Source organism: Littorina saxatilis, linkage group LG3, assembly GCF_037325665.1.
Source record: "Littorina saxatilis isolate snail1 linkage group LG3, US_GU_Lsax_2.0, whole genome shotgun sequence".
Taxonomy (NCBI): Eukaryota; Metazoa; Mollusca; class Gastropoda; order Littorinimorpha; family Littorinidae; genus Littorina; species Littorina saxatilis.
This window is the reverse complement of record NC_090247.1, coordinates 47,374,987-47,389,986: the sequence shown is the minus strand read 5'-3', so window position 1 is coordinate 47,389,986 and position 15,000 is coordinate 47,374,987. Positions and strand designations below refer to the sequence as shown.

Sequence of the window (15,000 nt, the reverse complement as noted above, 5' to 3'; positions counted from 1 at the left end):
ACCTTGGTAACACGGGGAAGTTGGTTCTTTGGTTTCTGTCTCTTCTAGGTAACATGGGGTTGTTGGTTCTTTGGCTTCTGTTTCTTCCTGGTAACATGGGGAAGTTGGTTCTTTGGCTTCTGTTTCTTCTTGGTAACATGGGGATGTTGGTTCTTTGTCTCTTCTTGTTAACATGGGGATGTTGGTTCTTTGTCTCTTCTTGGTAACATGGGGATGTTGGTTCTTTGTCTCTTCTTGGTAACATGGGGATGATGGTTCTTTGGCTTCTGTTTCTTCTTGGTAAAATGGGGATGTTGGTTCTTTGTGTCTTCTTGGTAACATGGGGATGATGGTTCTTTGGCTTCTGTTTCTTCCTGGTAAAATGGGGATGTTGGTTCTTTGTGTCTTCTTGGTAACATGGGGATGATGGTTCTTTGACTTCTGTTTCTTCTTGGTAACATGGGGATGTTGGTTCTTTGTGTCTTCTTGGTAACATGGGGATGATGGTTCTTTGACTTCTGTTTCTTCTTGGTAACATGGGGTTGTTGGTTATTTGTCTCTTCTTGGTAACATGGGGATGTTGGTTCTTTGGCTTCTGTTTCTTCTTGGTAACATGGGGAAGTTGGTTCTTTGGCTTCTGTTTCTTCTTGGTAACATGGGGAAGTTGGTTCTTTGGCTTCTGTTTCTTCTTGGTAACATGGGGATGTTGGTTCTTTGGCTTCTGTTTCTTCCTGGTAACATGGGGATGTTGGTTCTTTGTCTCTTCTTGGTAACATGGGGATGTTGGTTCTTTGTCTCTTCTTGTTAACATGGGGATGTTGGTTCTTTGTCTCTTCTTGGTAACATGGGGATGTTGGTTCTTTGTCTCTTCTTGGTAACATGGGGATGTTGGTTCTTTGTCTCTTCTTGTTAACATGGGGATGTTGGTTCTTTGTCTCTTTTTGGTAACATGGGGATGTTGGTTCTTTGTCTCTTCTTGGTAACATGGGGATGATGGTTCTTTGGCTTCTGTTTCTTCCTGGTAAAATGGGGATGTTGGTTCTTTGTCTCTTTTTGGTAACATGGGGATGTTGGTTCTTTGTCTCTTCTTGTTAACATGGGGATGTTGGTTCTTTGTCTCTTCTTGTTAACATGGGGATGTTGGTTCTTTGTCTCTTTTTGGTAACATGGGGATGTTGGTTCTTTGTCTCTTCTTGGTAACACGGGGATGATGGTTCTTTGGCTTCTGTTTCTTCCTGGTAAAATGGGGATGTTGGTTCTTTGTGTCTTCTTGGTAACATGGGGATGATGGTTCTTTGGCTTCTGTTTCTTCTTGGTAACATGGGGATGTTGGTTATTTGTCTCTTCTTGGTAACATGGGGATGTTGGTTCTTTGTCTCTTTTTGGTAACATGGGGATGTTGGTTCTTTGTCTCTTCTTGGTAACATGGGGATGTTGGTTCTTTGGCTTCTGTTTCTTCTTGGTAACATGGGGATGTTGGTTCTTTGTGTCTTCTTGGTAACATGGGGATGATGGTTCTTTGGCTTCTGTTTCTTCTTGGTAACATGGGGATGTTGGTTCTTTGTCTCTTCTTGGTAACATGGGGATGTTGGTTCTTTGGCTTCTGTTTCTTCCTGGTAAAATGGGGATGTTGGTTCTGTGTGTCTTCTTTGTAACATGGGGATGATGGTTCTTTGGCTTCTGTTTCTTCCTGGTAAAATGGGGATGTTGGTTCTTTGTGTCTTCTTGGTAACATGGGGATGATGGTTCTTTGACTTCTGTTTCTTCTTGGTAACATGGGGTTGTTGGTTATTTGTCTCTTCTTGGTAACATGGGGATGTTGGTTCTTTGGCTTCTGTTTCTTCTTGGTAACATGGGGAAGTTGGTTCTTTGGCTTCTGTTTCTTCTTGGTAACATGGGGATGTTGGTTCTTTGGCTTCTGTTTCTTCTTGGTAACATGGGGAAGTTGGTTCTTTGGCTTCTGTCTCTTCCTGGTAACATGGGGATGTTGGTTCTTTGGCTTCTGTTTCTTCTTGGTAACATGGGGATGTTGGTTCTTTGGCTTCTGTCTCTTCCTGGTAACACGGGGATGTTGGTTCTTTGGCTTCTGTCTCTTCCTGGTAACATGGGGATGTTGGTTCTTTGTCCAGCATGTAATCGATGAGCAGTTTAGCCGGGCCCCGTTTAGCCGTGCGGCCGTACATGAGGAAAAATGGTGTGTACCTCGTGGAGACATGTTTACTGGTTCTGAGTGCGAAGAGAACTCCTGGAAGAGCTTTAGGCCAATCGGCGACCTCCGAGTTGTCTGGGGTGTCATCAAGAAGTAGCTTCAGTAGAAGATCTTGTAGCGTTCTATTGTTTAGTCGACACCCACTTTGCAAAGGGCAAATGGCGGTCAGTTCAGCATCAAAACTTGCCGATTCGGAACCGAAATATCTCATCAACCTGAATCTTGGCGACGAGTTCGAATCTATGGAACCATGGAAATAAAAACTACAAAAACCAGCAACATCGGGGCCTGTTCCTACTGTCCACGCAGCAGACGTGGGATGAAATGGAAGGTAAGCGTCTGGATCTAGATTTGTTTTCTGTATCAAAGATGGTTTGTCTGTCTCTGTCTCTATGCTTTCCTTACTGTACGCTTTTGTCTTGAAGGCAAGTATGTAGATCTACATTTCTCTAGTGTTCTTGTCTCTAATCTGCCTTAGCTGAACTCTAGTTCTACGTTCAAAACATTGGCACATTGCCTCTTTTACAGTGTAACATTATCTGGCAAGTACTATCATAAATCAATGTGTCATCCGTTTGGGAAAATGCTTTCAGTTAATTGGAAGTAAAGAAAACTGAGTCTAGTGTTGGTTACCCTACCGTACATTGCGTAGTTGGAAAGATAGAGTAAAACAAAACACAGTGGCAACGATCATTTTGTATGACTGTAAAAATCAGTCATCTTTACGCTCTTGATTTAAATCAAATTAAGCTTAGTCACGAACACAAAGCAAATAGCGGCTGACTCAGTCACTGGGGAAATTGCATAAGAGGGATCTCTTGCCTTGAAATATTACCAAACAATAACACACACACACACACACACACACACACACACACACACACACACACACACACACACACACACACACACACACATACATTACAAACAAATAAAACACACACACACACACACACACACACACACACACACACACACACACACACACACACACACACACACCAGCGCTCCGGCCCATATACATGTCGACCCGGGGGACATACTAGTGATACAAAATGATCCCCAGGAGACAGTTTGGTTTCAGTTCCAAGCGTCCTCCGGGTGACACTGCCAGGTGGGTGTCAGAACGGGGTGTTACACGTCGAACGAAGTGTCTGACAAGGGAGGCAAGTGTCCTCTATTGTTAGATACACCTTAAAGCACAGTTACCCCCCTTTATTTGCCAGGGTCAACTGCTTGTTGAGTGTGACAAAATATTGACAGCAATATGTCGAGGGGAAAAATGGTCGAGGATTGAAAAAAAAGGTCGAGGATTGAAAATGTTGATCTGTAAGTACCGTAAACTACTTTGTATACGCCCAACCCCCCTATGCACCAATTTTGCCCATACGTTGGGGGTGGGCGTTTACTTGGTACTATATACACCCTTTGCAAGAGGAGTTCCTTAGCTAGAATAACGATATTTTAGTCACTTGGCACGAACGTGTTTAAATGATGCGTTATTGCATATAACTTTCCTCTCTCTCTCTCTCTCTCTCTCTCTCTCTCTCTCTCTCTCTCTCTCTCTCTCTCTCTCTCTCTCTCTCTCTCTTTCTCTATCTCTCTCTCTCACACACACACACACACACACACACACACACACACACACACACACATACACACACACGGCGAAGGAAATCTTGTTGCTTTAGTGTCTGTTAACAAGTTTATAACTTCAAAAGATCTTTGTTCCTGACGACACGGTCAAGAAATCCAAGAACACCTAAATCAACCTCTTCAGACATCACTTCCCGCCCAAGATGAAGCTTTCGTTTCTTCTTTTTCATCCCAGTCCGATGTATCAAAAATGTATCGCGATTCTCTAGCCACGCTAGAATCCTGTTTCTGTCCACTCCGCGAAACATTTCCAAGCAAGCGAAACAATTGCAAAACAACAACAACAGCGGACTGAATAATCCTTTTTATTTTCCTTGTCAACTCCAATGATCGAAACTGGGGGGTGGGTTTTTTTCTCGGTTGGGGAAGGGCTCCTAATATGGACCGGCTCCTAATATGGACCACCTCCTGTTCTGACAAACTAACGGCGCTAGAGCGCTCAAAAAAGTTTTATTTGCTGTATTCACCTTCTCTGGATAACTTGCACATGTCAAAACAGTTGCAGAAACACAAATCTCAAAACCGTTAGGCTTTTTCTCTTTTTTTCACTTTTGGCAGCGTTCACTCTAAATTTTCCGCCTAAAACGGACTCGTTTCTGTACACAACCAAAGCTTTTATCACACAAAAATTGCTATATATGACAGCTAAGACCGTATTTGTTACATTTTAGCAGTGTTGACCCCGAGTTTCTACTGCAAACAAAAAATAATAGCAAAATCTCAAAGTATGTGCGAGTCCCCTAATATGGACCACCTTCAACAAATCGAAGAAAATAAAAGCTAAAGGCTATTTTCATTAATTCATTAAGAAGCTTGCTGAAAATAACCTATAACTAGCCCTCGAGATTTAAAAAATAAATATAACAAAAGGTCTTCTTTTCGTGGAAGTTGAAAATTTCACTTATTTTCACTTTGTTTTTGATAAGCTTCTTTAGTTTCCTGGTGTGCTTCAAATAATGCTCTCATCAACCCGAAACAGATAAATCTAAAGCATATTTGAATTAGTCTGACTTGTACACTAAGTTGTATCATGTTATTTTGAAGTATAGGGGGCTTTTTACAGTGATTCGTGAAGGCCGCTTCACTGGTCCCTATTAGGCGCCCAGGCTCCTAATATGGACCATTTGTGATTGTTTCTGTATTTAATTTTTGCTGAATGTCTATCAAAGCTTTTTCACTCTAATTAGGCCTAACGGTTAACCTAAGAGAGAAGGACTACCAAACACAAAATAAAACTTCTTCGCAAGAAAACAAGCTTGTTATCAGCATGAAACAAAAAGTGGTCCATATTAGGAGCCCTTCCCGTACTGTACCCTGTGCGCAGAACTTGACCAAAAGTTGGGGGTGGGCGTTTACTCGATACTGGGCGCATACAAGGTAGTTTACGGTACACACCAGTCTGTGCTAAATACATTATCTTTGAATATTCGTACCTGAACAAAATGCTGCTTCGAGTGCCTATCATATATGCGTGTCACATGGGTGATTTGTCAATATAAACCACGAGGATTTGAATAGGATTTGCTTGCATAGGTCTAGAAGTGATTTGTGAATATGAACTACACACACACACACACACACACACACACACAGACACACACATTTTGCCGACAGTTCTCCATGGAACTCCACCCCCCCCCCCCCACCCAAACCTACATATGTCACTCAATCTCCGCAAAATCCATCTCTTGTAGGTTTATTTTTCTGGTAGAAGCAGGAAGGGCACGCTGTGCATAGAACTCTGCAGTAAATGGATTGAAAATGAAACATATGCAATCAAGCGCCTGCGTCAGCACCCATGAGATTGAAGATAGGATTATATTATTCTCAAAATGGTGATAAGAAAGGCAGGGCAAAGAGACAAGGGGGTCCTTAACGTCCTCACAGGAAATGTTTCCTTTTAGGGACATGATATGATGATACGCTAAAAAGGCAGGGCACTGTAATGACAGAATACTTCATATCTCAAGCCCTCCAGCATTGCTTGGTGAGCAGCCCTCCAAACAGATCTGTGGCAGAGTGCACGCAAAGTCCGTTATCAATTTCTCTTCTTTTCTGTTTTTAATAATTATGCCACTCTCAGTTATAGGAAGCACAATTAACAGGCAAATACAGGGACGTAGCACCCGGTAGGGCATGTAGGGCGACCGCCCGACCACTTTTTCCGTAAAAAAAAAAAATAAAAAAAAAGAGAGAGAGAGAGAGAGAGAGAGAGAGAGAGAGAGAGAGAGAGAGAGAGAGAAGAGAGAGAGAGAGAGAGAGAGAGAGAGAGAGAGAGGGCAGTGTTACGACGGCTGTAACACAATGGCCAGTCAAAAGAATGGCGTTGCTGCTCAAATGAAAAGGCTGGAGCCACGGGCATTGTATACACATTGTTATGGTCATGCCACAAACTTAGCATGCTCCGACAGCATCCAGCAGGTCAAAGTTGTTAAGGATGCGCACGATACTGTCAAGGAGATAACAAAGCTTGTGAAGAAATCACCAAAAAGGGATACTCATCTGCAGAAAATGAAAACAGAAATGAGTTACGACGAGGAGGGAAAGCATGCGCCTGGAATTCTTCCATTTTGCCCAACCAGGTGGACTGTTCGAGGCAAGACATTGGACAGTGTTCTCCAGAACTATTCTAATCTTCAGAAACTGTGGGAATGGTCACTTGACAACTGCAAGGAAACAGAAATGAAAGCAAGAATCAGAGGTGTGAACAGACATATGGAGGAATTTGATTTCTTTTTTGGGGTGACTCTTGGAGAAACACTTCTTCGTCACAGTGACAATCTCAGCGCAACTCTCCAGGCTCAAGAAATGTCTGCTGCACAGGCGCAGAAAATAGCCCGAATGACAGTTGAAACTTTGTTGTCGCTGAGATGTGATGCAACATTTTCTCTTTTCTGGAAGAAGACCCTGAAGCTGGCTGGAGATGCTGGCGTAAATCAACCAACCCTACCCCGCCAAAGAAGGGTCCCTCAATGGATGGAAGCTGGGGATGCTCCTGCAAGTCATCATTTCCCAAGCAGTGTGGAAGATCACTACAGGATGATCTACTTTGAAGCTATTGATGTTTTGGCCTCCTGCTTGAAAGATCGTTTTGCGCAAGACGATTTTGAGATGTATGCAACATTAGAACAGGTTCTTTTGAAAGGTGCAAAAGGGGAAAGTTTTGAAATAGAACTGGCGAAATGCTCTGACTTTTATGGCGCCGACTTTAATGTCCCCAACTTGAGAGCTCAACTGCAGACGTTAGCAATTCAGATCAGAACAGCTTATCCTGACACCGATTGCCTTTTGTCAGACATTGTGGGATATTTCAAGATCTTGTCCAAGGCTGAGATCTCGCTTCTGTCTCAGGTCGTCATTCTGATCAAACTGATCATTGTCATGCCAGCAACAAATGCTGTCAATGAGCGGTCCTTTAGTGCCATGAGGCGCCTGAAAAACTACCTCAGGTCAAGAATGGATGAGGCGCGATTGAATCATTTGATGATCCTCCATGTACATAAAGCCAGAACGGACTCGCTCAACATGATTAACGTTGCAAACGCCTTTGTTGCTTCTGATCATCGGCAGGAGATATTCGGAACGTTTTCGGAACTGGATTTATCCAGAACCAGTGTGCTGCAGAAATCTCGTGCCACACAAACGTCTTCTGTCAAGTGTGAAGAAAAGTGGTGCTAAGCTGGGGTCAGACTGAGGGGTGAGTGATTGTGTGTCAACCGTAAGTACGCCATAACAATTGAGTAACACAGTAACTTGTGGGGTTAACAGTGTCACATGAAACAACATGTAGAGAGAGAATTGAACAATGGACACAAGTGTGCATCCTGGTTGTGATGGATCGAAAACGCGCTAAAAATATTCTGACAAATCCCTCTATTTTTCAGTCATCACTCAGGCTGCCAATGTTGATGGCTGGACGGATCAATAAATTGCTTGTTTAGAAGTAAACCAGTTTGTCAATCCTTGCTTTTTAACACACTAGACAATAATGAAGACGAAAGTCATTTGAAGTAAGTGCTCATCACATTCAACGTATCGGAATTTAGATATAAATGTAAGTCGATTGATAATCACTGATACATTCACCAGCCCGTTGTTTGGTGGAGGATGGAAAGATGATTAGATGGAACTGAGCTCAGAAGGCACGAAATCGCATCATGTTTTCTTTCTTTTTTAGACCATTACAAGGGGACGGGAAGGGGGGGGGGGGGGGGCGGTAGTGTAAGCCCCATATTTCCTTAGCTGTCTCAGCATTTTGTCTTCCATTTTTTTCCGCCCTACCACTATTATTAGGTGTGCTACGTCCCTGAAATAACATACACATTTGTAGGTATGTACTTTTTCGGGTGTGTCTTCCTCATAGCTGTCCCTCGTAGCGATTTTCCGAATTGTCCCAGCGCCATTGTGATCTTAAATGAAACCTAATTATCACATTCCAGTGTCTACATTTCGGTCTTTTCCACTCTGGGCACAGACATAGACTGGCAGAAAGACACAAAGAAAGATAGACAGATACATCCTGAACTCAGGTCAAAATGAGTTCGGCTCATTCTCTCCCTGACAGGATGCCTTAAGTTTCCTTGTCTGGCAAGGAAACCGAATTTTTTTTTTTTACATATTTAGAGCTTTTTGTAATGTATTATTGATATAAGCAGATTCGCGATCGTCGATAATGATTTTTTATGGTGTTTTGTAATTTTTAAATTACAAAGGAATTGATCTGTAAGACAGTTTCAAGCGAGCTATTTTTCGCGGCTGTATTTACTGTGCAAACAACTCTAAATATGGCAAAAGTGTCACGTGATAATCAACCGTTTGGTTTCGGCGCTCACTGGAGCAGACGATTTTCTCTGTAACCAGTTGACAGTGATGAAACCATATACAGCCGCACTCGCCTAAACGAAACACGCTTAAGCAAAAAACTCGGATATCAGAAACCAAAACCAATTCCCCGCCAGACCCCCTCTTTGTAAGACTATTTCTAATTCGGATAAGCAAAACTCTGTCAAAAGATAGCTAACTCAAACACGGATATCTCAAACGTGATTTTGACAGATAAGCCAAACTCTAAAGACTGTCGGAGAGACTTTTTTTTTTGCTTGAAAAACACGTCAGGAAGATAAACATACACTACTCAAAAGAATTCAAGGGCCAGTGTCATTTTTGACATGGTTTGAAAAATAAAGTGCAGACTGAACAAAATGTGTTTTTTTGCCAAATAAGCAACAAACAGTGTTACGCAATGTTCAAGACAACGTGTTTCTGAAAAGGGTTCAGATGAGCGTTTATTCAAAGTGCTACACGGGGCCACAAAAGAAACGCAAAATTTACGTGAAAATGCCAACTTTTCAAACGCGTCTAGCTGACGCAGCACACCTGCGCAGACTGAAAACTGGTATTTAAGGCCACGTTTCTTGAGCATTTTTAACCATGCCCCCAAGACGCCGACTGAGTGATGCTGCCAGAGGGATGGCCGTGGCCTGGCTCCAGGAAGGCGTAGCAGTGCGGGAAGTTGGCAGGCGACTGCAAGTGACACATTCTGTCATACAGAGGCTGAGAGATCGCTTCAAGAACACCGGAAGTGTGCAAGAACCAAGGGGGGCTGCGCGCACACGAATGACGACATGGAGAGAAGACCGCTACGTCATCGTGTCAGCCCTGCGTAACAGAACCGCCACTGCAAACACGCTCATGGGGCAAGTGCGAACAGCCACCAACATCCTGGTCAGTGACCAAACTGTTCGCAACCGTCTGCACGAGGTGAACATGCGATCAAGGCGGCGAGCGGTACGACCTCCACTCACTAGGGCTCATCGTGCAGCTCGTCTGGCCTGGACCCGGCGTCATCTGGCCTGGACAAGGCAGCAGTGGTCCAGCGAGCTCTTCTCTGACGAGTCTCGCTACACGCTGTCCTTCAACGACGGCCGAATTCGCGTCTGGAGACGTCCTAGAGAGCGCTTCAGCAACGCTACCGTTCTGAAGCACAACAGACATGGTGGCGGCTCCCTGATGGTGTGGGGTGGATTCAGTCTTCACCACAGGACACCCCTACACCGTGTCCAAGGCAACCTGACTGGCATCGCGTACAGGGATGACATTCTGCGTCCCATAGCCACACCAGTCCTTCAGGCCATCGGACCAGGTGCCACACTGCAAGACGACAACGCGCCTGCACATGGAGCTCGCGTCGTCAATAACTTTCTGCAGCAGCAGCAAGTTATCAGGATGGACTGGCCCTCCCGTTCGCCCGATCTGAACCCAATCGAGCACCTTTGGGATGTCCTGGGGCGACTGATTCGAGCGAATCATTCTCCTCCACCAAACCTCAACGTCCTGTTCCACACTCTGCAGCAGGAGTGGCAGGCGATCCCTCAGAACACTCTTCAGACATTGGTCAGGTCCATGCGTCAGCGTTGCCTCGACTGCATCAATGCCAATGGAGGTCACACTCGTTATTGACTCTTGTGATTCCAATTGCTCTCTGTTCTGAATTTTGAAAATGGGGGTATGTCTATTCAAATGAAATTTTCTCGATGAATAATTCGTGTTGGTTAATGAAATTGTAACCGATCGAACAACAAGTGAATAAATTAAACTTCTGATATATGTTTTCTGTTGTTTGTCTTAATTGCTTTGAATGGGGAATGACCAACTAAGTGGCCCTTGAATTCTTTTGAGTAGTGTATTTCGTCACGGCTATAATTATCCTACGGAAACGAACACGTCACCTGTTTTTGAGTAGGCTTATGCGGGAAAACTGATGACGTGTAGAAGGAACAGATCTGTGTGAAGAGCAAATCTACCTGAGGAATGTATGACCTGTGCTCTTTTTGAGCGAGTGGTGAAGATCAAACCACAATAAACATGCAGCAAAACAAAACATTGGCCTACAATCTATTTATCCTACATACGTGAGAGAGACACTGGTGAGATATTAATCGTTCAAATCACACGTATGTATATCATGTAAATGAGGTCATGTCAAGTAAGTCTGGCAGGGACCTGTTTTTTCCCCAGCTTACGATGCCAAAGTCACCAAGACAAACGTCATTATAGAAGAAAAAAATGCGCTTGCTAATTTCCCTCGATGAAATCTTTAGAACCAACACGCCACGCCACACTTTCCAGAGTGACGTTTCTTCGCTTTGACGTAATAAATTGCACGATGCTTTAGAAAAGATCGAGGTTCCAAAACAAGCGTCTTCAATTTGGCTGCCTCGACTACGGGACGTTTTGAGTAAAATACACGTAAGTACAGTATGTAGGATAAACAGAATACTACATGGCTTGTTAGCTGTGTCGTACCAGATTTACACTCGTTGCTTTTTCAAATAGTGAACAGCTCGCTTTCGCTCGCAGTTCAATATTTAAAAAAAAAAACTCGTGCAAATCTGGTACGACACAGCAAACCATGTAGTATTCTCTATGTTTACGGAGATTTGATCTTGATTTATGACCACAGAGACAAATTGTCTAATTGTGTTTCTTTTCTTTCTTTAAATGGAGAGGGTTTCATTAAACATTACATTTGTTATGATTTACTTGAAATTCTTTTAACAAAAGCGTAGTTGCTTGTGGAATCTTTGGTTTTGTTTCAATCAATCAATGAGTCTTATATCGCGCATATTCCGTGGGTACAGTTCTAGGCGCTCTGCAGTGATGCCGTGTGAGATGAAATTGTATACGGCCAGTAGATTGCAGCCATTTCGGCGCATATTTACCTTTCACGGCCTATTATTCCAAGTCACACGGGTATAGGTAGACAATTATAAACTGTGCCTAAGCAATTTTGCCAGGAAAGACCCTTTTGTCAATCGTGGGATCTTTAACGTGCACACCCAATGTAGTGTACACGGGGGGAGGTTCGGACACCGAAGAGAGTCTGCACACAAAGTTGACTCTGTGAAATAAATTTCCGCCGAACCTGGGATCGAACTCACGCTGACAGCGGCCAACTGAATACAAATCCAGCGCGCTACCAACTGAGCTATATCCCCGCCCATTTCTGAGATGTGTCACTGTTTTCACCATTTATTTTTACAGTTGGCTTTGAGGTATTAATAAAGCCCCACTGAAGAAAGATCTTATTCATTTAAACACACACACACACACACACACACACACACACACACACACACACACACATACACACACACACACACCACGCAGAGAGAGAGAGAGAGAGAGAGAGAGAGAGAGAGAGAGAGAGAGAGAGAGAGAGAGAGAGAGATTCAAAGTGATTTTACAACTTATCCTGAATAAAACTCGCTTAAGCCGAACTGCAGGGTAATTTCTCGGGAAAGGTTTGGCTTATCCGAACTCGGATATGCACAAACTCGGATAAGCGAAACGATTTTTCATTCCCCGGGCGAGTCCGGCAGCAGTCCCAAAATTTCGACTTGTTTTGACCTTAGAACGATGTCTTTATCATAACTGTGAAGAACAGAACAGAGATCACAGTCGAAGTCGGCCAATCTGCAATCATTTTCGTCTCGCGAACACTGATCTCAAATTTAGATCAGTGCTCGCGAAAACCATATGGGAGATAACTCTGTATTTTTGTTTTGATAGATTTGCGTAGGACTGTAGCGTCCGGTCAGGGAGAGAATGAGCCGAACTCATTTTGACCTGAGTTCAGGATGAGACAGATAGACATTTGACCTTTACGGTTACCTATTTTTACGATTAAGTCCCTGTCCTGTGTTTTTGTAAATCAACACACTACTCCCACCCGCAGACCCCTCACAGCTCTCTTCATGTCGTGTGTCAGTGTTTGGACGTGCATCTAGGGGAAGGTTGCCTAATAAGGACCGGCGCCTAATATGGACCACCTTCTGTTCTGACACACTAACGGTGCTAGAGCGCTCAAAACAATTTCATTCGCTGTATTTAACCTCTCTGAATAACTTGCACATGTCGAAACATCGGGTGCAGAAACACAAACCAATGAACCGTTAGGCTCTTTCTCTTTTTTTGACACTTTTGGCAGCGTTCACTCTAAATTTGACACTTAAAACGGACTAGTTTCTGTCCACAGCTAAAGCTGTTATTACACAAATGCCATAATTATACAGGATGACCCCCCCTCCCACACACACACACACACACACACAAAATGCAACCCTCAAAAATAATATTAACTTCTACATCCGTTGACCGAATCATTTTATATTTGGGGAAAATAAACTTCAGCCTATGCATGACCCTTTCACAAAGAGGCAGTTTTATTGATCAAATGGTCGGACTTTCGTGCAATTTAAATAAAGTTTCCAAATTCAGCGATCAACTCAACAGAACGAGGTTTGACATTGAGCGGTAGCAAAACTTACCAAATGTAAACCCTCCAGACTTTTACCTTTTGGATTATCTGAGTTTCTGCGTATACACAAACACCCCTTCACCGCTTGGATCATCGGTGACCTTAAGAAAGCAGTTACAGTTAGGTTCAGGGCAATCCCTAGACAGAAAAGCTTTCGTGCCATTGATAATTTCGGAGGTGTAATTTGGAACACATTTTGGAGAGAAGGTAAATGTCAAACCATCTTACCTACCGACTCGAAACTTTGTAGAATGGTTGCGGACGAATTGAGGTTCATGCACAACAACTATATATGAAAATATTTGCTAAACTCAAATGACTGGAAACATTAACCCCTTCGTTGTAAAGTTACACTTGCGCAATATCGCGCAAAATGCATCAATGACATGGACGCATTCATCCATGGGAAATGCCATGATCCTGATGTAATTGCTGTATTCAAGTCATTGATTGTCTAATGTTGATTAAGGTATACTAGGTCGTTCGAATTACGCCAAAGGTAACAATCTTGAGGGCTTAAATTGGTTTAGTTTGGCTACCGCTCAATTTCAAACCTCGTACTATTGAGTCGATCCCTGAATTTGGCAACTTTGTTTTACATTACACAAAATTCAGACCATTTGTTCTATAAAATGGTCTCTTTGTGGAAGGGTCCAGCACAGGTGGAAATGTATGTTCTCTAAAAATGAAGTGGTTTGGTCGCTAGATGTAGAAGTTATTAACATTTTTGTGGGTTGCATATGTTTTGGGTCACCCTGTATGACAGCTAAGATTGTATTTGTAACATTTTAGCAGTGTTGACCCCGAAATTCTACTGCAAAAAAAAAAAAAAAATAGCAACATCTCAAAGTATGTGTATGTCTACTAATATAACACCTTCAACAAATAGAAGAAAATAAAAGCTGAAGGCTGGTTTCATTAATTCATTAAGAAGCTTGCTGAAAATAACCTATAACTAGCCAACGATCGAGTTTAAAAACGAATATCTTCTTTTCGTGGAAGTTGATAATTTCATTTATTTTCTCTCTGTTTTTGATAAGTTTCTTTAGTTTCCTGTTGTGCTTCAAATAACGCTTTTGTTTAACCGAAACAGGTAAATCTAAAGCATATTTGTATTAGTCTGACTTGCACACTAAGTTAATTGTATCATGTTATTTTCTGTGATTCGTGGTTCGTGATTCGTGATTCACTGGTCCATATTAGGCGCCTAGGCTCCTAATATGGACCAGTTGTGAATTGTTTTGTATTCAATTTTTGCGAAATGTCTCTCAAAGTGAATTCGCTCTAATAATGCCTAATGGTTAAAGGCACAGTAAGCCTCCCGTAAACCATCACAGAGCTCCCCGAGCGTCTAAATACAGTACAAGCATACTTCCATTTGAACGCTCACCGAACGGGAACATCCTGGCTGCTTTCTGTTGAGCGTGAGACATTTTCAAAGAATTTATTTTCGTAGACTTGTTCCGTTAACAACAACGGCGCCTCGTTTTTGCGCTAGACCTAACTTTTAAAATCTAAATAATAAATTGACAGCTTGTTACACAAACATTCTTTAATCATAAAAGAATTCGTTTTTCATCAAGACAAGATCAGAACAATTCGAAGTTGTGAAAGTTTAAAAAAAGAAAAGCCCGGAAGCAGGGTCACGCAAGGGTCGTAGCAGACGACGGCCGGTTTATCAGTGCAAATCGCCGTTCCTCTCAACAGTCAAAAGCCATCGCTAGAGTTCTTGTGAACCACAGCCGTTGTTTCGTGCATAAAAAAACCGTGCTATTGTAGATAAGCTCACGTCGAGTCGCATTCAAATGACTAACTATGACGACTGCATTGTGAAAAG

The 15,000-nt window shown here is 42.8% G+C and overlaps 1 protein-coding gene across 1 annotated transcript; it reads left to right on the top strand.

The window, feature by feature from the left end:
* The first annotated feature begins 6,820 nt into the window (after window positions 1-6,820).
* On the top strand, window positions 6,821-7,522 carry LOC138961218 (zinc finger MYM-type protein 1-like). The gene has a single exon (XM_070332817.1). It carries the CDS (start codon window positions 6,821-6,823, stop codon window positions 7,520-7,522), a length of 702 nt encoding a protein of 233 aa, XP_070188918.1.
* Window positions 7,523-15,000: the final 7,478 nt, after the last annotated feature.

What these genes read in the sequence shown, in the direction of transcription:
- LOC138961218 (XM_070332817.1), top strand. Translation starts at nt 6,821, where the DNA reads ATGGAAGCTGGGGATGCTCCTGCAAGTCATCATTTCCCAAGCAGTGTG.